A 22,295-nucleotide genomic window follows, 5' to 3' on the forward strand; every position below is an offset into this window, starting at 1 on the left:
TAATAACCATTTTGTGAGTCGCCCCAGTAATGTATTATATTTAACTGAACAAACGACTCAGGATCATTACGGGTTTACTACTCAAGAAATACTTTGTACGTCAAAAGCTCATTATTTTGAAACTATATTACAAATGAGTGATATTTTATTTTGTCGAATACGTTTAACTGCTACATTTGCAGAACGCATTGGAAGTATTTTCACTAAAGATTTAATACGTTCTGTAAATCAAGGAACACAATATGATTTATAAAATACTGTAAATGTATTTTTCTTTTACAGATCTATTATTAATACTGGAGAAGTACAATTTAAATACTTTCCTCCAACTCAAAAAGACATAAATTTATTTTTAATATGTCTAAAAAGGACACCAGCAAAAGATATAGACGCTGGACGCAAGAGAAAAACTTCTGATACAGAAGAACAAAAAGAGTTAACTCCCCTCATCCAAAGATGCTACTAACTAAACATAACCTCATAACCTCTATAATCGCCGGTGGTGCCATCTCTCGGACTTTGCACGGACTTTTTAATCGTCCCTCGTATAAGCGCTGAACGAAGGTAATAAGGAGGCTTTTGCGTGATTACAACAGATACGCCACCGCCTACGACGACGCTAGTGTCGTGTTGAGATGTACGGGAGACTGTGGCGTGACGCTGTTCTGGTGAAAGAGCGCGCGGCCGCCATGACGGGTCGGTCTTCGGTTTCTGGGCTCCCAGCTCGTGTCTCAGTTACAGGGCTGGCAGTCAGTCCTGTAGCAGCAGCGGCGGCAGCATCAGCCATGTGGCCAGTGGATATCGCGTGCGCGAGGCCCTTCCTACTCACCGTCAACCAGAAGGCCGCTCTCGGGGGAGGCCTCTTCGTCCTGGGTATGCTACGCACATTTCTTCCTCATACTCCGCTGAACAAAAACGGCCAGTGGCGAGAAACGGGGGAGCACTATCACTACACAAGGGACAAGTTTAGTCAAGTAGCGGAAAAGCGTGTTTTTTGGACGAGAAACACTTATTGAGCTTCGTACACTTTGTTCAACTGTTTTCCGAAGAGTAGTTTTCACCCCGGAAGTGCGGTGTCGGAAAAAGGAAAGGACAGCTACGGGTCTACTTCGGAGACAAAACGTTTTTTCGGATACACTTTCCTGTAGAAATTAACTCGTTTCCTTGCAAAACATACGGATACGCAATCTCACGTATATTTCTTTCTAATTTGTTCATGCCTTCGACCATAAATATAACAGACTGGCCCTGACTTCATTTTCGTGGCCCCAACATCTCTGCGCTAATGTCACGTGAATGTTGGCAAAACATTGTTGTTTCGTGTTGCGCTTATGGCTGCACTCAGCGTTTTGTCGGGGGAAATGGCATTACATTTCACGTGTGTTTCTATGATAGTGCAGATGCGTTTATTGAAATCTGCTGAGGTGAATTTTATATGTTTTCTACACTTGATATAGAGTATCACGTACATTAAAGTGTTGAAAGTGATGCCTGTAAATTCAGACTCATATTACATTTTGGAGAGTATCTGTGATAATTCGGTTACAGAAGTAAGTATAACTGTTTCTCGTTCCTACTCATAGGTTCCCTAAGGATGAAAACGGAAGGCAGCTTTGGATACAGGCCCTGAAAGGGAAAAACTTTAAGCCACCTGGACATACGCGCCTTTTTGTATATACAAGTGAGATTATAATAAGGTAACAGCACCTATAGTCGACACATGAAGAGAATTTTTTTCTACCTACTAATACTATTAAATAAATGTAGGCTCCAAAATTATTTTCTGAAACTTCAAAAGTCTCACCTTTCATCTAAAATATCATTTTTTTATACTAATAGTTTAAACTTTTGTAAAAATAGTAGAACTGAACCTTTGAGATGCACCTAAAATTGATACTCTAAACTGTACTTCCTCCTAAAGTCGACAATTTTCGCACCTATAGTTGACATAATTCCCATATCCCATTTTCTTTTATAAGTGACTAGAGCTCAAAACGCGGCGAACGCAATATTTAAAGTTTTGACACGAGCCCACTCTTACTGTTTAAAAGAATTTTAACGACATTTTACTTTAATTTGATAGTTTATAGTAATTTCGTCCCGCTGCCCACCAGAGGGGCGTTAGATGTATTTGTTAGATTTTATAAATGTTACTGTGAACAAATCCAAATCAAATATAGTTCTGACATAATTTTTCGCAAATAAAAAAGTAATTTTTGTTGGAAGCGTTTGGCAGTCAATTGAGAAATGTGGGTAAAATACGATACAAACATAGGATGGCAGACCGCTGATTTGAAATCCCACCACGTTTTGCCAACAGTCACGTGGTTTACGTTGGAGCCACACCAGCCCTATAGCTTCTGCACAGCAAGGCCAGTCTGCTAGTATCTATGGTCCAAGGTTCATGCCTCAGTTCTACCCTTTGGAAGGTCGTGGATAAGAAGAATCTCTTTTACGAGCACTCCTCACCACCCTGCTCATCTACCCACAAAAACAACATACGGCTTTCCATACTATGTTTTGCTTGTCACGTAAAAAGTTAATTAAATCTTTTTTCTTAAACATTCTGCTTAAAATGATAAGGCCTAAAATGGTAGTATCTATCAGCGCGTAAGTGTTTCTTAGTAAACACACAGAATACATTGCAGACTATCACAGTCTATATTCTAGGTGACATTGGTTAACGTTTTCAGTTCAGCATAAACTGTAAATTAAAATTAAATATTTGTCATTACTCTGAGTCGCAGTACAGTGTCCAATTTGTTGGTGACATTAGGATTCTCCAGTGTTTGTTGGAGTGATGTAATACCTGTCCCAGTAATGCAAACCATGGACAGTTGCGTATCAACTTATTATATCTGTTCGAACGTAAGGCTGGCCGGGGTGGCCGACCGGTTCTAGGTGCTACAGTTTCGAACCGCGCGACCGCTACGGTCGCAGGTTCGAATCCCGCCTCGGGAATGGATGTGTGTGATGTCCTTAGGTTAGTTAGGTTTAAGTAGTTCTAAGTTCTAGGAGAATGATGACCTCAGATGTCAAGTCCCATTGTGCTCCGAGCCATTTTTTGTTCGAATGTCGGAATCATGTTATTGTTTACGTAATGTTCCTCATTTCGAGTTTCACCTTTTGGTTATACCATAAACGTACAGTATTCGGTAATAATTACATCACTATCTATGTTCATGACTTAGAATTTTCATCAAACACATAGCGATTCCATTGTTTCTGGCTATGATGTTCGCTATATGGTGTTCTCTACATAGTACTTACGTGTTGTGATTTTAAGTGACTAATATGGCGCCATCCGCTGTGGGGAAGCGGTTCTAGGCGCTTCAGTCGGCAACGCCGCATCTGCTACGGTCGCAGGTTCGAAGCCTGCCTCGGGTATGGATGTGTGTGATGACCTTAGGTTAGTTAGGTTTAAGTAGTTTTAAGTTTTAGGGGACTGATGACCTCAGATGTTAAGTCCCATAGTGCTCAGAACCATTTCAACTAATGTGGCACACCTTTCTCATTGTCAATTGTCTTTCTTTCTCTTTTAATATTTCTATGAGTTTCTTTTTTTTTTATCTTTCTCTACCATTCCTTCTTGTTTCTTCTACCTCACCTTGTATTCTATCTCTCACTTCCCTCCTCTCCCATCTACCACATGCTTCTTGTTCTTCCTCTTTTCATTCCCCATCCTTTCTTCTTCCTCTTCCTCCCATTTTCTCGTCTCTACTCTCTCTGCTTTCCAAAATCTTCTCTGTTCCCCTCACTTTCTCTCGAACACTTCCCTCCTCTTCCTTTTCTCATTTCTCCTCATTCTTTTCTCCCTCTCCTACGTCCGACTCCTACATTCCGGTCTCTACAGTCGCAACTAACCAGCGTTATGATTCAGAATGAACTTTCTTCCTCGATCACTGATTCTCTTCTCCTTCCAACCTACTTCGCCCTCTCTCCCACTCACCTCTCACCCCTTCCCTCCCCTCCCAAGCCACTCGTCTCTCTCTCTCTATCTCTCTCTCTCTCTCTCTCTCTCTCTCCCTCTCACCCTTTTTTCCTACATCTACTCTCTCGCTAATCATCGACCCTTTCCTCTTCGCTCTTCTCTCTCTCATTGTCACTATATCACAAACACGTAGCCAGAGGAAGTATGAGTTAGCGTTGCAGGAGGCTGAATTTCAGAGGGGGGAGAGCAGGGAAGAGGATAATAGGAGGGAGAGTGGGGACCATCCTGTCGTAAGACGCTTTACTGCTGCGCCTTCAGACAATGCTGCCACTTTAGATCTACATCTACATCTACATTTATACTCCGCAAGCCACCCAACGGTGTGTGGCGGAGGGCACTTTACTGCCATTGCCTTACTTTCCTGTTCCAGTCGCGTATGGTTCGCGGGAAGAACGACTGCCGGAAAGCCTCCGTGCGCACTCGAATCTCTCTAATTTTACATTCGTGATCTCCTCGGGAGGTATAAGTAGGGGGGAGCAATATATTCGATACCTCATCCAGAAACGCACCCTCTCGAAACCTGGACAGCAAGCTACACCGCGATGCAGAGCGCCTCTCTTGCAGAGTCTGGGACTTGAGTCTGTTAAACATCTCCGTAAGGCTGTCACGCTAACCAAATAACCCTGTGACGAAACACGCCGCTCTTCTTTGGATCTTCTCTGTCTCCTTCGTCAACCCGACCTGGTACGGATCCCCCCACAATGATGAGCAATACTCAAGTATAGGTCGAGCGAGTGTTTTGTAAGCCACCTCCTTTGTTGATGGACTACATTTTCTAAGGACTCTCCCAATGAATCTCAACCTGGTACTCGCCTTACCAACAATTAATTTTATATGATCATTCCACTTTAAATCGTTCCGAACGCATAATCCCAGATATTTTACAGAAGTAACTGCAAGCATTGTTTGTTCCGCTATCATATAATCATACAATAAAGGATCCTTTTTTCTATGTATTCGCAATACATTACATTTGTCTACGTTAAGGGTCAGTTGCCACTCCCTGCACCAAGTGCCTGTCCGCTGCAGATCTTCCTGCATTTCGCTACAATTTTCTAATGCTGCAACTTCTCTGTATCCTACAGCATCATCCGCGAAAACCCACATGGAACTTCCGACACTATCTACTAAGTCATTTATATACACTCCTGGAAATAGAAAAAAGAACACATTGACACCGGTGTGTCAGACCCACCATACTTGCTCCGGACACTGCGGGAGGGCTGTACAAGCAATGATCACACGCACGGCGCAGCGGACCCACCAGGAACCGCGGTGTTGGCCGTCGAATGGCGCTAGCTGCGCAGCATTTGTGCACCGCCGCCGTCAGTGTCAGCCAGTTTGCCGTGGCATACGGAGCTCCATCGCAGTCTTTAACACTGGTAGCATGCCGCGACAGCGTGGACGTGAACCATATGAGCAGTTGACGGACTTTGAGCGAGGGCGTATAGTGGGCATGCGGGAGGCCGGGTGGACGTACCGCCGAATTGCTCAACACATGGGGCGTGAGGTCTCCACAGTACATCGATGTTGTCGCCAGTGATCAGCGGAAGGTGCACGTGCCCGTCGACCTGGGACCGGACCGCAGCGACGCACGGATGCACGCCAAGACCGTAGGATCCTACGCAGTGCCGTAGGGGACCGCACCGCCACTTCCCAGCACATTAGGGACACTGTTGCTCCTGGGGTATCGGCGAGGACCATTCGCAACCGTCTCCATGAAGCTGGGCTACGGTCCCGCACACCGTTAGGCCGTCTTCCGCTCACGCCCCAACATCGTGCAGCCCGCCTCCAGTGGTGTCGCGACAGGCGTGAATGGAGGGACGAATGGAGACGTGTCGTCTTCAGCGATGAGATTCACTTCTGCCTTGGTGCCAATGATGGTCGTATGCGTGTTTGGCGCCGTGCAGATGAGCGCCACAATCAGGACTGCATACGACCGATGCACACAGGGCCAACACCTGGCATCATGGTGTGGGAAGCGATCTCCTACACTGGCCGTACACCTCTGGTGATCGTCGAGGGGACACTGAATAGTGCACGGTACATCCAAACCGTCATCGAACCCATCGTTCTACCATTCCTAGACCGGCAAGGGAACTTGCTGTTCCAACAGGACAATGCACGTCCGCATGTATCCTGTGCCACCCAACGTGCTCTAGAAGGTGTAAGTCAACTACCCTGGCCAGCAAGATCTCCGGATCTGTCCCCCATTGAGCATGTTTGGGACTGGATGAAGCGTCGTCTCACGCGGTCTGCACGTCCAGCACGAACGCTGGTCCAACTGAGGCGCCAGGTGGAAATGGCATGGCAAGCCATTCCACAGGACTACATCCAGCATCTCTACGATCGTCTCCATGGGATAATAGCAGCCTGCATTGCTGCGAAAGGTGGATATACACTGTACTAGTGCCGACATTGTGCATGCTCTGTTGCCTGTGTCTATGTGCCTGTGGTTCTGTCAGTGTGATCATGTGATGTATCTGACCCCAGGAATGTGTCAATAAAGTTTCCCCTTCCTGGGACAATGAATTCACGGTGTTCTTATTTCAATTTCCAGGAGTGTATATTGTGAAAAGCAATGGTCCCACAACACACCCCTGTGGCACGCCATAGGTTACCTTAACGTCTGTAGACATCTCTCCATTGATAACAACATAATGTGTTCTGTTTGCTAAAAACTCGTCAATCCAGCCACACAGCTGGTCAGATATTCCGTAGGCTCTTACTTTGTTTATCAGGCGACAGTGCGGAACTGTATCGAACGCCTTCTGGAAGTCAAGGAAAATGGCATCTACCTGGGAGCCTGTATCTAATATTTTCTGGATATCATGAACAAATAAAGCGACTTGGGTCTCACACGATCGCTATTTCCGGTATCCATGTTGTTTCTTACAGAGGGGATACTGGGTTTCCAGAAACGACATGATAAGCGAGCAAAACACCTGTTCTCAAATTCTGCAACAGATCGACGTCATAGATATAGGTCTATAGTTTTGCGCATCTCCTCGACGACCCTTCTTGAAGACTGGGACTACCTGTGCTCTTTTTCAGTCATCTGGAACCTTCCGTTCCTCTAGAGACTTGCGGTACACGGCTGTTAGAAGGGGGGCAAGTTCTTCCGCGTACTCTGTGTAGAATCGAATTGGTATCCCGTCAGGTCCAGTGGACTTTCCTCTGTTGAGTGATTCCAGTAGATTTTCTATTCCTTGGACACTTATTTCGATGTCGGTCATTTTTACTTTTGTGCGAGAATTTAGAGAAGGAACTGCAGTGCGGTCTTCCTCTGCGGAACAGCTCTGGAAAAAGGTGTCTAGTATTTCAGCTTTACGCGTGTCATCCTCTGTTTCAATGCCATCATCACAGAGTGTCTGGATGTGGTAGTAAGTTTATTCCTCACCAGATCACTTTTACAAAAACATTGGTAGAATATGCTCATGTGCCTTCAATATTCTTTCTTGGCGGTTTTTAAACGAGTTTGTTAAAATTTTGCCTTTAACGCAGTGCCTACGAGAAGAATATCATAGCTATTAATGCTTTCTAGTTGTATGCAGAAATACAGGTACACTGTGACACTTGTTGAAACTGACGATTCTCTTCTATTGTGATCAGATATTGTGTAACATTGTTTTGCTCTGTTCTTGTAACAAAACCACCATCGAGAATTCACACAGTACTGCCTCTGCAGACAATATTATGTGCAGCTGACCATGACTCACCTAGCGAAGTGGTAGCTTATCGTGGATGAGTGAGTTTCAAATCTGTATCTGGTAATCCTCATATATATTTTCCGGGATTTTGCTGTATCATTCGCGGGGAAGGGGGGTGGGGGGAGGGGAACTGGGTTGGTTTCAGTAGAGATCATGGCTGCTTCTTTCCCCCATTTGCTCTAAGTGAGCTAAAACTGCGCCCTAGTGACTTCAGCGAGGACGGCATTTTAAATTCTAGTCTTCTTGTTTACGTGGTTAGTCTTCGTCTTAAAAAATTAAGATGAAAGGAATATCGAGAACAGAATATACAGGGGACAAATAAAAGTGCTCCGGATAGTAGAGTTCTAGGACGCAAAGAAGTACAGCATAGGAAAGGAAACACAGTACTAATCTGACTATAGCAGATGTTGAAAGTGACCACCTTTCATCTCTTGGTACCTTTGGGCTCCGCTCAGCCGGTTGCTGGACTGATGGAATTCCTGCAGTCTCATCTGAAATGTTCTGCTACAGTTCTTGAAGCTACTGAAGGTTGTTGTCATACACCTTAGACTTGAGGGCTCCCTACGCAAAATAGTCGCACACTGACAGATCAGGTGACCTGGGTCGCCAGCGAGGGCAGCGACCAGACTACAGGTCCAAGTGGAGTATTCGTCCGCATGATCGAGTTGATATGTCGGTCTCTTGTGATAGACGTCGTATTGATCTCCTGGTGAAGAGTTTTCTGATGAACTGCATCCACATTTTCTGGCGTGCTTTCACGATACGTGGGGTTTTGTGACTTGTTCAAAACAGATCCTCTCTGACGCCATTTTAGGACTAAGCGTCGCAAGGCACTCCTTGCTGGTACTTTGACACCATTAAACTTCTTGTCAAACAACTGACAACGACTTTGTTGTCACTTAACTTCCCACAACGAACACCCGCTGCTCCATTGGGAGTGCCATAGCCCCCTTTGCATACTGACACAGCCCGTACTACTCTGGGTGCATCACGTGGTGGGAGAAAGGTAGTGTGCACGTCACAGGGTACGGTTGTAAGCATGCATTCACGTCCAATCGTATCCACTCTTTCAGGCCACATTTATTTGCCTCACCTTGTACTCTCAAGTCAAAAAATAATTAAAGACATTAGCTACCAGTGGGAATTGATTTATATCAATGGAGCGTGTTGAAAATTTATGTCAGGTCAGGACTGGAACCCGGGTCTCCCGTTCACTCGGTAGCTAGGCTAACCAGAACGCCATCCCAATACAGTGGTCACTACAATTACACAGACTACACTAGCATGTCTCCCGTCAGACCCAATCCCGCTCACTAGCTAGATGGGCTGACCATTATGCCATCCCACTGCAGTGGTCACTACAGCCGTATGGACTACGCTAGCATGCCTCCCACTAGACCCAATCCCGTTCACTAGGTAGATGGGCTGACAATTACGCCATCGCAACACATTGGTCACTACAATTAGACGCCATCCTGATCACTAGGTAGATGGACTGATCACTACGCCATCCCAACACAGTCGTCACTACAACCACATGGACTACTCTAGCATGCCTCCCATCAGACCCAATCCCACTCACTAGGTAGATGAGGTGACCACTATGCCATCCCGACAATGTGGTCACTACAACCACATGCACTCCGCTAGCATGCCTCCCGTCAAACCCAATCCTGCTCACTAGGTAGATGGGCTGACCATTATGCCATCCCAACGCAGTGGTCACTACAACCATATGGACTACGCTAGCATGACTCCCATTAGACTCAATCCCGTTCACTAGGTAGATGGGCTGACAATTACGCCATCGCAACACATTGGTCACTACAATTAGACGCAATCCTGTTCACTAGGTAGATGGGCTGATCACTACGCCATCCCAACACAGTGGTCACTACAACCACTGGACTACTCTAGCATGCCTCCCGTCAGACACAATCCCGCTCACTAGGCAGATGGGTTGCCCACTACACCATCCTGACACAGTGGTCACTACAACCACACGGACTGCACTAGCATGCCTCCCATCTGACCCAAACTCACAATTTATACCACACGCTAGTGATGTGGCGCTCCTGGTCATTAGCCTCATTGTTCACGGCACCTCCCCATTTCCCATAGGAGTATGAGCTTGGTGTGCATCCGCACTGAAGAGATTATTCGCCGCCAACACGTTAATTATATACAGATACCTGGAACAAGGGCGTCACATATGCAAGATTGCGCCGATGAAAGAATGCAACGACACATCTCACTCCTCTAAAAAGGTTGAATTAAATAGTTAGTAGAGGAGCGAGCGTTCAATATGCATCGTGAAATGTATCTTTTGTGTGAAATGTAGTTGCTGGCTACACGAAAAGTCTACGAATGTGTATTTAAAACTCCTAAAAGATGATTCTCCATGGTCGTACGTTTAGGTTCACGTTTAAATTCTGAAGCGGCTGAACTCGTAGTACAGTGAACACGAAAGAAGATATCATTAAATTGCGTCATAGTGGCACTGAAACGATGAAACGGAAATTTTAATGTAAAATAAGCAAATGCTAAACTAGTTAGGTGGAAAGCAACCGATTACTGGTACAGAGCAAGGAGGTAAAAATTCGCATAAGTGTGGTACAGACAATGTCGTCGGTGGCGTATCAAGCGACAAATATATATGGAAAACGGGTACCTACGATAAAAAGGACAAACGTGTAAGTGTTACAAAGAAAGGTGACAAAAATTATTTCCTGATAATGAGCGATTCTTCTTGAAACACTTTATTGTGCCAGCCTGTAAGGCTAATGTTCAACTTGGAATTCGATGCCACCAGCTAAACAAACTTTAAAAAAAAGTATTGAATATGAAAAAAGAACGGCTGAAACTGAAAGTAGCGATAGCTCTAAAGATTTTTTAATCCACTTGGGCTCAAACTCTGTCGCAGCAACAGTGAGAAAGAAATCGTGAGTGACTCACGAGATCTGTTTTGTACGCCACCTCCAAGCCGGTAATTGGTGGTATTATTCATACAAGATCGGTAAATGACACTTACGTCAACAGAATAAACAGTGATATTAGGGAAGAAGTGTGAAAGGCTTGGGGCAATGTTCATTGACATAAACGAGCCGTGCGCGACTGCCGTTTATTGCTTGACATCTTGTCTTTGCGGTACTGCCGTCTCGTTTCCTACTCGATTTACTGGCGTCACTAAGTTGCTGTTTGCCTGCCCGTGAGTGGCAGCAGCAGCAGCGTTATCGATAAGAGCACTGTCGTACTATCTTTGGAGGGACCGCTAGTATTTCCGGGTCGTGGTGTACGGGGAATTCAATCGGGACGCAGCGCCAGTGAGGTCCGAACAGCCAGTACTCGCCGACCGCTTGCGACACACATGCACTGTCCGATGGAAGGAGACTGGATCGGGAACGACCGTTGGTTGGTCGTTCGGTCGGTCGTCTCATCGGGCGATGTGTATTGGATGTTCTGACCGTTTCTGGGCCTCGTCAGTTGGTCATCTTGACGGGCGTGGGTCGGTTCCTTCCTTGTGCAGAGATGTCGGATGGCCAATGACCAAGTGTTACCTCTGCATGGTTGGGTCCGAGCCAGTGTGCCCTGGTCACCGTGTCTCCGAGATGCGAACGGAGATGCAAATGAGTCGGGATAGAGTTGCAGTGAGGTCCGGACAGCCAAGACTATCCCGAGTGTATATATACTAGGATGGTATCTGTTCATTCGGACATGTCCGAAAGAACAGATACCATCGGTGACCATGCAGCTCGCTAGAATGAAATAAACACCCTTAGCTACTTACAGGCGTTGACATACAGGGTACGTCAACGGGGACAGATGAAAAATGTGTGCCCCGACCGGGACTCGAACCCGGGATCTCCTGCTTACATGGCAGACGCTCTATCCATCTGAGCCACCGAGGACACAGAGAATAGCGCGACTGCAGTGATTTATCTCTGGCACGCCTCCCACGAAACCCACATTTCTCAACGTATTGTCCCGCACTACATGTCCGAAAGAACAGATACCATCTTAGTATATATACAGGGTGTTTCAAAAATGACCAGTATATTTGAAACGGCAATACAAACTAAACGAGCAGCGATAGAAATACACCGTTTGTTGCAATATGCTTGGGACAACAGTACATTTTCAGGCAGACAACCTTTCGAAATTGCGGTACTTACAATTGTCAACAACAGATGGCGCTGCCGTCTGGGAAACTCTATAGTACGATATTTTCCACATATCCACCATGTGTAGCAATAATATGGCGTAGTCTCTGAATGAAATTACCCGAAACCTTTGACAACGTGTCTGGCGGAATCTCTTCACATGCAGACGAGATATACTGCTTCAGCTGTTCAATTGTTTCTGGATTCTGGCGGTACACCTGGTCTTTCAAGTGTCCCCACAGAAAGAAGTCACAGGGGTTCATGTCTGGCGAATAGGGAGGCCAATCCACGCCGCCTCCTGTATGTTTCGGATAGCCCAAAGCAATCACACGATCATCGAAATATTCATTCAGGAAATTAAAGACGTCGGCCGTGCGATGTGGCCGGGCACCATCTTGCATAAACCACGAGGTGTTCGCAGTGTCGTACAAGGCAGTTTGTACCGCCAAAAATTCACGAAGAATGTCCAGATAGCGTGATGCAGTAATAGTTTCGGATCTGAAAAATGGGCCAATGATTCCTTTGGAAGAAATGGCGGCCCAGACCAGTACTTTTTGAGGATGCAGGGACGATGGGACTGCAACCTGGGGCTTTTCGGTTCCCCATATGCGCCAGTTCTGTTTATTGACGAAGCCGTCCAGGTAAAAATAAGCTTCGTCAGTAAACCAAATGCTGCCCACATGCATATCGCCGTCATCAATCCTGTGCACTATATCGTTAGCGAATGTCTCTCGTGCAGCAATGGTAGCGGCGGTGAGGGGTTGCCGCATTTGAATTTTGTATGCATAGAGGTGTAAACTCTGGCGCATGAGACGATACGTGGACGTTGGCGTCATTTGGACCGCAGCTGCAACACGGCGAACGGAAACCCGAGGCCGCTGTTGGATCACCTGCTGCACTAGCTGCACGTTGCCCTCTGTGGTTGCCGTACGCGGTCGCCCTACCTTTCCAGCACGTTCATCCGTCATGTTAACAGTCCGTTGAAATTTTTCAAACAGATCCTTTATTGTATCGCTTTTCGGTCCTTTGGTTACATTAAAGCTCCGTTGAAAACTTCGTCTTGTTGCAACAACACTGTTATAGGCGGTGGAATTCCAACACCAGAAAAATCCTCTGTTCTAAGGAATAAACCATGTTGTCCACAGCACACTTGCACGTTGTGAACAGCACACGCTTACAGCAGATAGACGACATACAGAATGGCGCACCCACAGACTGCGTTGTCTTCTATATCTTTCACATCACTTGCAGCGCCATCTGTTGTTGAAAATTGTAACTACTGTAATTTCGAAAGTTTGTCCGCCTGAAAATGTACTGTTGTCCCAAGCATGTTGCAACAAACGGTGTATTTATATCGCTGCTCGTTTAGTTTGTATTGCCGTTTCAAATATACCGGTCATTTTTGAAACACCCTGCATATATATCGTTAAGGCTCACCGATCACTTGACCATCTTCTTCTTCTGTACGAATGCACAAACAGTGCCCGAACTCTTACGGGAAACGGCAACGCGCCGCGAGTAATGAGTATAATGGACGAGGGCACTACGAATGTAGTGCGGGACAATGCGTTGAGAATGTGGGTTTCGCGGGAGGCGTGCCAGAGATAAATCCCTGCAGTCGCGCTATTCTCTGTGTCCTCGGTGGCTGAGATGGACAGTCCGCTGTTAGCAGCGGTGGGGCAAGGTCGTCGCGCCTGCGTCCCCCTGTTAGCGCATCGCGCGCGCCAGTGTTTACTGTTTACCTTACGCTGCGGCGAGTGTCACGCGTCCGTGTCTCGGTAGTGCCATGGCGCACTCGTATCGCAAGTCCACAATTAAGATCAAATTTCAAGCGGACTACGCAAGACCTCGAGCACTTGACATTGAACGTTTCATCCGGGAAGAACTTCATATTGCACCTCAAGACATCATTGAGATCCACTTTTCTATAACACAAAGTGTCGTCTACATAAAAATTATCAATGAAAAGGCGTGCACTGATGTTGTGTGCCGACACGCTCATTGACTTAAATTTAAGCATTCTGTTGGTCACATAGGAACTGTCACGATCGACCACGCTGAATTAAGCCTTCGCACTCTGAGGGTCTTCGAGCTGCCATTCGAAGTCCCGCCAGATGTTGTGATGACAGCTTTCAGACATACGGCAACGTGCTAAGCCACTTGTCTGAAAAATGGCAAACGTTTGAGACGTACCCCGTCTTGAATGGAGTGCGAAAAATTAAGATTGAACTGACGAAGCATGTACCATCCTATCTAGTAATTGGCGGCTGCAGAGCCATTGTCATGTACGACGGACAACCGCGTACTTGCGCCGGCTGTGGCCAGGAAGGACGTGTCCGATCGGCCTGCGTTCAACGCCGACTGATTCGACACCGGTTGGTGAAGTTCCATCCCCAGCGATGCCTACTTCACTCCCCATCACGTATGCAGCGTCTGCAACCGCAACAGCTGTTCCTGCCCAGGATCGTAACACCATACTGCAGTCAGTGGTCGATGACAGTGTGGCGGGCAGCATATCCCCCTCTACGACGTCATCGGCAGACTTGCCTCAAGACGGTGATCAATTGCGCCACCAAGACGAGCCTAAAGAGAAGATGGAAGTAGAAACTGAAATTGTCCCCACCTCTGCCTTCCTACCAATGGAGACCGCATCAGAAGATTGTCGCCCGCACTCTGACCAGAACAACATGTCCGGAAACAACGGTCCCCTCGAAAATGCAAGAAACGGCGTCATACGCCATCCGATGATTGCCTGCTTCGGATGTGTAACCCAGACGAATATCCGGCGTCGGACGACACTCAGGACTCTACCACCACAACTCACCCTTCCCATCACGATGCTACGGCGGATACAATTTCTGAGCCTCGGTCTGACAACATCACTTCTGCTACTGAACATACGCGCAAGCGCTCTACTGACACCACTAATCAACAGTTACCAATTGCTGCATCTGATTCTTCGGCGGATGATGTCGAGGATGAGCCACAGCACCAGGAGGATGCCGAAGGCAGAGATGCTCCCTCGGCTGTACCCAGCACCAGCCAACATCAGTGACTACGGCTGTATCGTCAGCCTCTGTGGGGCCGCCCCTGCCGCCCACACCTGGCCTCCTACATAACCCAGTTGCCGACCTGGCTGACCAAACATACCGTCTAGCGACGATTAACATCAACAACATACGTGCCCGACATAAACTAGCGATGCTACAGGATCTACTCAACGCAGCAGACATCGACATTGCGCTCCTTCAAGAGGTGTATGTCGCAGACTTCAAGGGACCCTATGGCTACAAGACTTGAGTCTCACATACGTCTGCCAATGGCAGTTGTGTGGCGATCCTCCTCCGCGAAAGTATATCCGCAGAAGACGTCGAGTATCTCCCTGACGCCACAGGCATGGCTCTTGCTATCCAAGGAGTCAAACTTAGTAGCATCTATGCACCGTCAGGATCAGGTCGGCGTCGCGAACGATCCACCTTTTTCGCTCATACAATCACGCCCCTCTTTATGGGCGGTCAGGACGCCTTGATAATGGGAGGGGACTTCAACTGTAGCCAAGCACCTAAGGATCAGTTACCACATCATTCTCCCTGCGCAGAACTTACGACAATTATAAATAACCTACAATTGGTGGACTCGTGGGAGCATGTTTGTGGCGATCGGCCCGGATTTACTCACTACACCAGCCATACCTCCAGCCGCATCGACCGGATTTACATCACGCGCTCCATAGCTGTGGCCACAAGAGCTGCCGAAGTTTGGCCCACAGCTTTTTCTGACCACGAGCCCTACATCTGCGCTATTACCCTCGGCCGCCAGAAGGTATGGCACAGCCGTGGTCCTTGGAAGTTGAACGTCGCCCACCTAGCTTCTCAGGAATGCCGCCGCCTTATAGAGAACACGTGGGACTCTTGTAGCCGCCGGCGTGGCACCTACCGGTCTACACTGTCGTGGTTGTTACTCTGCGCCAAACCAGCCCTCCAGAAGACCTTGATAGGCTACGGCCGAGATGTTGCAGCATGGAAGAGACATACCATCGACTTTTACTACAGCATCTTAAGGGAATGTACAACACTGCCGTACTCACCTGCACGGCAGGTGACGGTGAACCGTGCCAAGGCACAGATCATCAGATTAACACGTTGCCACGTTGAGGGTGCGATCGTCAGAGCGCGCACTCAAGACAGAGTGGCCCAGGAGGAACCACCTATGTACCACGTTATTGCAGAACGACGCCCCCAACGCAGGACACTGATCCAAGCTATTACGACGGAAGACGGACGACGCCTTGATACCCAGGGCGACATAGGAAACGCCCTTCATGCTCACTACACTAGGCTGTGCTCGGAACATCGACACCCCCCAGAGGTGATCGACGAAGTCTCTCAACTCACTTATGGCTCGATCTCTCCGACAGCGGCGGCGGATTTGACTGCAGATGTAACGGAAGAGGAAATCATTGAAGCAATACAGGCTGGAGCTGCTCATAAGTCCCCGGGACCTGATGGCCTTCCTTTGGAATTTTACCGGACGTATCAACAATTGCTGGCACCAGCATGGACTGGTATTTGCCGCGATCTTATGTCTCCCACGACGCAGATACCTGGGGCCTTCCTAAAAAGACTGATTGTGCCCATACACAAACCACGAGGCGGATCCAGGATCAGTGACTATCAGCCCTTGACCTTACTCAACAGTGACTTGAAGATTTTCACTCGGCTTCTGGCCGCACGCCTAAAGCGATCAGTACGATGTGTTGTGTCGCAGGACCAGGCATCGTTAGGTGGTGACCATAATATTCGCACCGCATTGTGCCGATATAGAGATATGATCGCGCTAGCCAAAGCTCGCAAACTGCCAGGAGTTTTGGCCTCACTCGACTTTCGCCAGGCCTTTGACAGAGTCGACCACACATTTTTGATGGAGGTACTGCGACACATGGGGTATGCGGACGTCATACTTAATGTACTGATGCGCCTCCTACGCGCCGCGACGTCCAAGGTGTTATATAACGGCCGTCTTACGCCGCCGATACAGATCCAGCGATCGGTGCGACAAGGCTGCCGTCTTTCGGCGATATTGTACGCCCTCGTCTTGTAACCACTCCTCTGCGGCCTCCGACAACACCTGACTGGGATGTCCCTTGGTGGACACACTTTTTGCTGCACTGCCTATGCGGATGATCTGGTACTCCTTCTTCGCAATAATGACGATGTTCGTGCAGCACTGGCGTGGGTGGCGACCTACGGTGCGGCATCGGGGAGCAAATTCAATCTCCACAAATCACACGCTCTGCCTATAGGGAGAGGCCTACCCGGCGAGAGCGTCGCACCGCTACGAATCAGTGATACAATCCGCTGTCTTGGCATTGATTTCACATCTGACATGAAGCGTTCAACAGCCCTTAACTACAGGCGTTTATTGAATCAGATGAGAGCAGGAATAAGTGACCAGCGTCTGAGACATCTAGACCTCCTGCAACGGACACAATATGCTAACGTCTATCTGGCGTCACGTATCCCCCATTTTGCACAGATACTCCCCATACCACCTACCCTGGCTCACCGCATGTTGGCGGTTTTGGGATCCTTTGTTAATACGGGCATGTTATTTAAGATTCGTTACGAGTCTCTAACCCTCCCGAGGAGCAGAGGGGGTTTAGGCCTTTGTCATGTTCAGAACGGAGCGAAGGCCCTGTTCGTCAGCTGTCACCTGCAACTGTGGCGACGAAGTCCGACGTGCCTCACAAGTCTCTTACTGGAAGCCTTACGACCAATCTCACTCGCACCCCCTGTGATGATATCGGACATCCCAGCACCTTTCTTCTACATTAGCCAATTCTTCCTTGAATTAAGCTACATCCGCATCGCACTACTACCCACACGCTTGATGATGACGAGGGCGATATATACTGCCATGCAAATGAACATGACGCCGAATGTGATTGAAAGCAAACACCCCACTGCAAAGTGGCGCGCTGTGTGGCAGGCAGCGAATGCCACCACCCTTGATACTGACGTGCAATCTGCATGGTACGTAACTGTTAATGGGGAACAGTTGTGCTAGTCCCGCCTTCATCACATCCCCTCGCTGATTCAGCCTTGTGTGCCACATGCCAAGTGATTGACACGGATGAACATCGTTTCGAATGCGGTTCGGCAAAGGACGTTTAGTATTTGGTGCGTGAGATATTGGCTTTTCTCACACGCACGACTCCCGACAGCATAACTACCCGATCACTTCTTTTCCCCGATAAGATTTATTTCCCAAGAGCAAAAACGAACTCTGTGACGTGGATCAGCGGCCACGGTGTTCTCTACCTCTTCGGTAATGGCGAAAAGACAGCGCCCGATTTTTGGTATTACCGCAACGAACGACATTGTGCGATCGTCCAGAAAACTAAATATAGGCAATATTTTTCTAATTTCCTTTGGAGCACATTCCATAATCCGCCTCGCAGCTGGATTATCGACGACATGAGAAGATAACCATAGCACCTCTTCCCAGTTCCTTTTTTTATGAGATTGAACAAACAACGGAAACAACACAGCAACGAGAAGACAGTCATCGAAAAATTCGCAGCGGGCTATAGTATGGAGCATCCTTTGTCGTAACGGGACGACTTCCTATTATTCTGTTTATGTAGCCGAAGAGGAACGGCCTTCCTTTTATCCATTTGTATAAAAATAAAATGAAATAAAAATTTAAAAAAGCAGAAAAACAATCCTTCCAAAACCCTTTTTCCTTTTTTTTATTTTTGTTAAAAAAAAGTGGCTTGGATAGTTGGCTATTAAAAAAAATGCCCATTTGTGTTACGTACGCATTTTGTTATTTTAAGTAGTGTAAAAAATGGATAGAGCGTCTGCCATGTAAGCAGGAGATCCCGTGTTCGAGTCCCGGTCAGGGCACACATTTTTCATCTGTCCCCGTTGACTTATGTCAAGGCATGTAAGCAGCTCAGGGTCTTTATTTCATTTTAATTTCATTATAGCGAGCTGCATGGTCACCGATGGTATCTGTTCTTTCGGACATGTCCGAGTGGGGACGACCTTAGTTGGACGTTCGGTCGGTCGTCTCATTGGACGACGTATATTTGGTCGCCAACCGCTTCGGGTTCTCTCTGTGTGTCGACTTGTCATTCGTCCTGGTTGTTCCACAGTGACTGCTTTTACGATTGTTCGGGTTCTTGTGGAAGTGTTTTTGTGGAATTGTGTCTAGCTTGTGTAATTTCGGCTGAGCAGTTATGTTAATGCTGTCTGCGTACTGGAGTAGGCAGTCGGTCTGTTGGGACAGAGCAGCGAGGAAGTCTCCGCGGCGAGGGCATTAGCGTAGTGTTCCGCAGTGTGGTTTTCCTCGCCGTGTTGTGCTGTCCGTACCGCGTGTAGTTTGACAGCCTTTGGTGTTGTTCATATTTTTGAGTGCTTATTGTGTCTTGACTGTATTTAGACGCCAATTTTCAAGACGTGGTGCTGCTGGTATCTCGGTCCGCTCAGATTTTTCCGTTGTCATGCTGTTGGTTGGGCGGAAGGGAATTGATTAGGATGTTTGTCGGTCCTGTAGCTGTCCCTGGGTCGGGTTGCCAACCGATTATTTAGTTCTACGCTTGGCTACCTGTCTCACCTAAACTTATGTTAGAGCTACCTCCTCAGGCCGACCCTTGGAGCACTTCTGAGCACCACTGTTCTGTTGTTTTAGATGGTGATTTTCTTTTAGTCTCAAGTATTGTGCAAGGTCTTCAGCCGTCCATTAATTTAGTTTGTTTTAATGTTAAGATAAGGCCTTCAACCGTCTTAAATTAAAACTTTGAAGATTCTTGCTTAATCTATTTTGCCCATTGGAAATCCTCATTATTATCCAGGCCATAAGCCTTGAGTTGTTCTATGTTCAGTATGCGGCCTTCAGCCGGACTTTGCGTGAAATATTTTAAGATAAGGCCTTCAGCCATCTTAAATTAAAATTTGAAAACTCACTTGTTTAAAACCTTTTCAAATTTTCTTCTCTCTCTGAAACTCTTATTATCCAGGGCTCAAGCCCTCAGTTCTTCTATCTCCAGCGTGTCGTCCTTCAGCCTAGTTTTTATGTTAGATTTTGTAACTAAGCTCTCCAGCCTTGTGTATTCCTTAAGGCAATTTTAATAACTTTTGTTCGGGCCTTCAGCAGTATTGTTTTTGTACGCTTTTGAGGGCATGTGTGATTAAGTGTTTTAGGAAAATAAAGTTTGTATGTTTTGTGCAACTGACAGTAACTGATTTTGGCCCCTTTCCATAATTATTACATGATCCGCCCTGTCCTGCGAAACCAGGTTTCAATAAATAAATTTGTGAGTGAGAAATGTCTGGGAAAAGATGATCTACACGACAGTAGCTTAGAGTCTATGAACTTAACGAAAATGTTTGTAGACGTGTGTAAAATGCTACACAAATAAGAGAAACTAACACAGCCAGTTGGGGGTGACAAATTAAAGGTACAAATTGAAAAGACAATGCGTAAATAGTACATGAAGGGCCCATATGAAACAATAGTCAACAATAAAAAATATACTCTACTGATGCACTGGAATATGAATGGCTTAACGACAGATCTACTGAGCTTAAATATTCTGAAATCGATGAACTTAAAATTCTACATACAGATTGTGTAACTATCAAAATCATCTGCCCAAATGAACACTGGACAGAAGGCTGAATAAAAGTTTTAAATAGTATTAACAATTTTAAGATAACTAGCAGGTTGTGTAGGAGAAATACGTTGTTGCTTCTTCAATAAATTATAAAGGTAGAGAAAATTTTAACTATTTGAATGAAGAAAGCGTGTTGGACAGACGCTTATGAATCCTGCAATCTACAGCATGCCTGGAAATGCTGAAACAAAAATTTTCTTTGCTAAATTTCAGTGTTTCTTAGCGAAACTACAGAAATAAAGTAAGAAAAAAGTCATGATCGCAACAAACTTCAACTTAAATGTTTTAGCTGAAAGCAGTTTAGCCATAAAATTTCGTGACTTAATTCAGAAATATGGTTTCGTACTAAATTCTTCTGAAGCTACTACCGAAAGCAGTAGATCAGCGACCAGCACTGATAATAATATTACAAATTATCATTTGAAAATTCACCTTTTTCTTTTTATTTTGAGCACCTAAAAGTAGATAAACTAAAATCTCCAAAAATTTGTATAAAAGGGAACTTCAGTAAAAATTACATAGATTTATTCACAGTAAACTAACTGGTGTACCTGGCCTGTAGAGCACTTCAGTTCAAGCACCAGAAACTATGACAAGTTCATTGATTGTTTTCTAGACGTGATCGCTGAATCGTTTCCTCCCAGAAATTCCCAAAAGAAAGTAAGAACTAAACTTACCAGAAAGAGACAGCTCCACAGTGATCTAAAATCAAAGAGAAATCCTTATTAAAGTTATGAAGCTGTGCTCAGAAAAGTTGTACTGGCTGCTTAAAAATGGTTTGTAGTATATTATTCCTTCAACGCAGAAACAAGACAGAAGCAGTGTGGCCAGTTGTTCAGTCAGAATTAGGAGCAAAGGTCTAAAGACAAACAATTCTAAAATCTGATTTGAAATTCTTTTAGTAAGCTCTGTTCAGATGGTCATTGTTACAGTGCATTCTTCGTGAATTCTTGGTAGATGTAGATACGGTAGCCTGTCAAGAGAAGCCAAATTCCATAATGTTGGTAAACAACGAGAACACGTATTTAAAAAATGCGAAAAAAATCATCCAAAGTGAAATAATGTCTTTAAAAAACAAAACTTCTTCCAGGTGGGATGAAATACCGAGATCTATAAGGAAAAAATATACAACCTAGGAATCATCGTAATGAGACGGAAGTCAGTAGATATTATGTATTTTATAAAAATTGGATGATTTATAGAAGAGAAAGTGCTTCACAAATTTGCCAAGTCAATAACGCCCTTTTGCAAGCAATTATTCTGCTTGGCATTGATTGATAGAGTTGTTGAATGTCCTCCAGAGACTACTGTGCCAAATTTCATCTAGTTGGATTGTCAAAATCCTGGGCTGGTTGGAGCGCCCTATCAGCAATGCTTTAAAAGTACTAAGGTTATTGGAGAGACCTAGCTGACCAAGGTATGGTTTGCCAAGCACGAAGACAAATAGTAGTAACTCTTGAATCTTACTGTCAGATTAAAACAGTGTGCCGGACCGAGACTCGAACTCGGGAGCTTTGGCTTCAGCGGGAAAGTGCTCTACCAACTGAGCTACCCAAGCACGACTCATGAGCCGCCCTCACAGCTTCAATTCTGCCAGTATCTCGTCTTCTATCTTCCAAACATCACAGAAGCTCTTCTGCAAACCTTGCAGAACTAGCACGCCTCTGCAGAGTGAAAATCTCATTCTAGTAGCACTCGTGCCGTGTACGGTCGGGCATTATCTTGCTGAAATGTAAGTCCACAATGGCTTTCCA

The 22,295-nt window shown here is 46.1% G+C and overlaps 1 protein-coding gene and 1 non-coding gene across 2 annotated transcripts in view; one reads left to right on the forward strand and one right to left on the reverse strand.

Moving 5' to 3' along the window:
- The first annotated feature begins 757 nt into the window (after nucleotides 1-757).
- Nucleotides 758-22,295, forward strand: part of LOC126272252 (visual pigment-like receptor peropsin) — a 164,311-nt gene continuing 142,773 nt past the window's right edge. The window contains exon 1 of the mRNA XM_049974966.1: nucleotides 758-873. Within this exon, the coding sequence (XP_049830923.1) occupies nucleotides 786-873 (88 nt within the window). The 5' untranslated portion in view covers nucleotides 758-785. The remainder of the gene's footprint in view (nucleotides 874-22,295) is intronic.
- On the reverse strand, nucleotides 11,536-11,609 carry Trnat-ugu (transfer RNA threonine (anticodon UGU)). Its single transcript has one exon. It is a non-coding gene; the product is annotated as a tRNA-Thr (tRNA).

Source organism: Schistocerca gregaria, chromosome 5 (assembly GCF_023897955.1).
Source record: "Schistocerca gregaria isolate iqSchGreg1 chromosome 5, iqSchGreg1.2, whole genome shotgun sequence".
Lineage (NCBI taxonomy): Eukaryota > Metazoa > Arthropoda > Insecta > Orthoptera > Acrididae > Schistocerca > Schistocerca gregaria.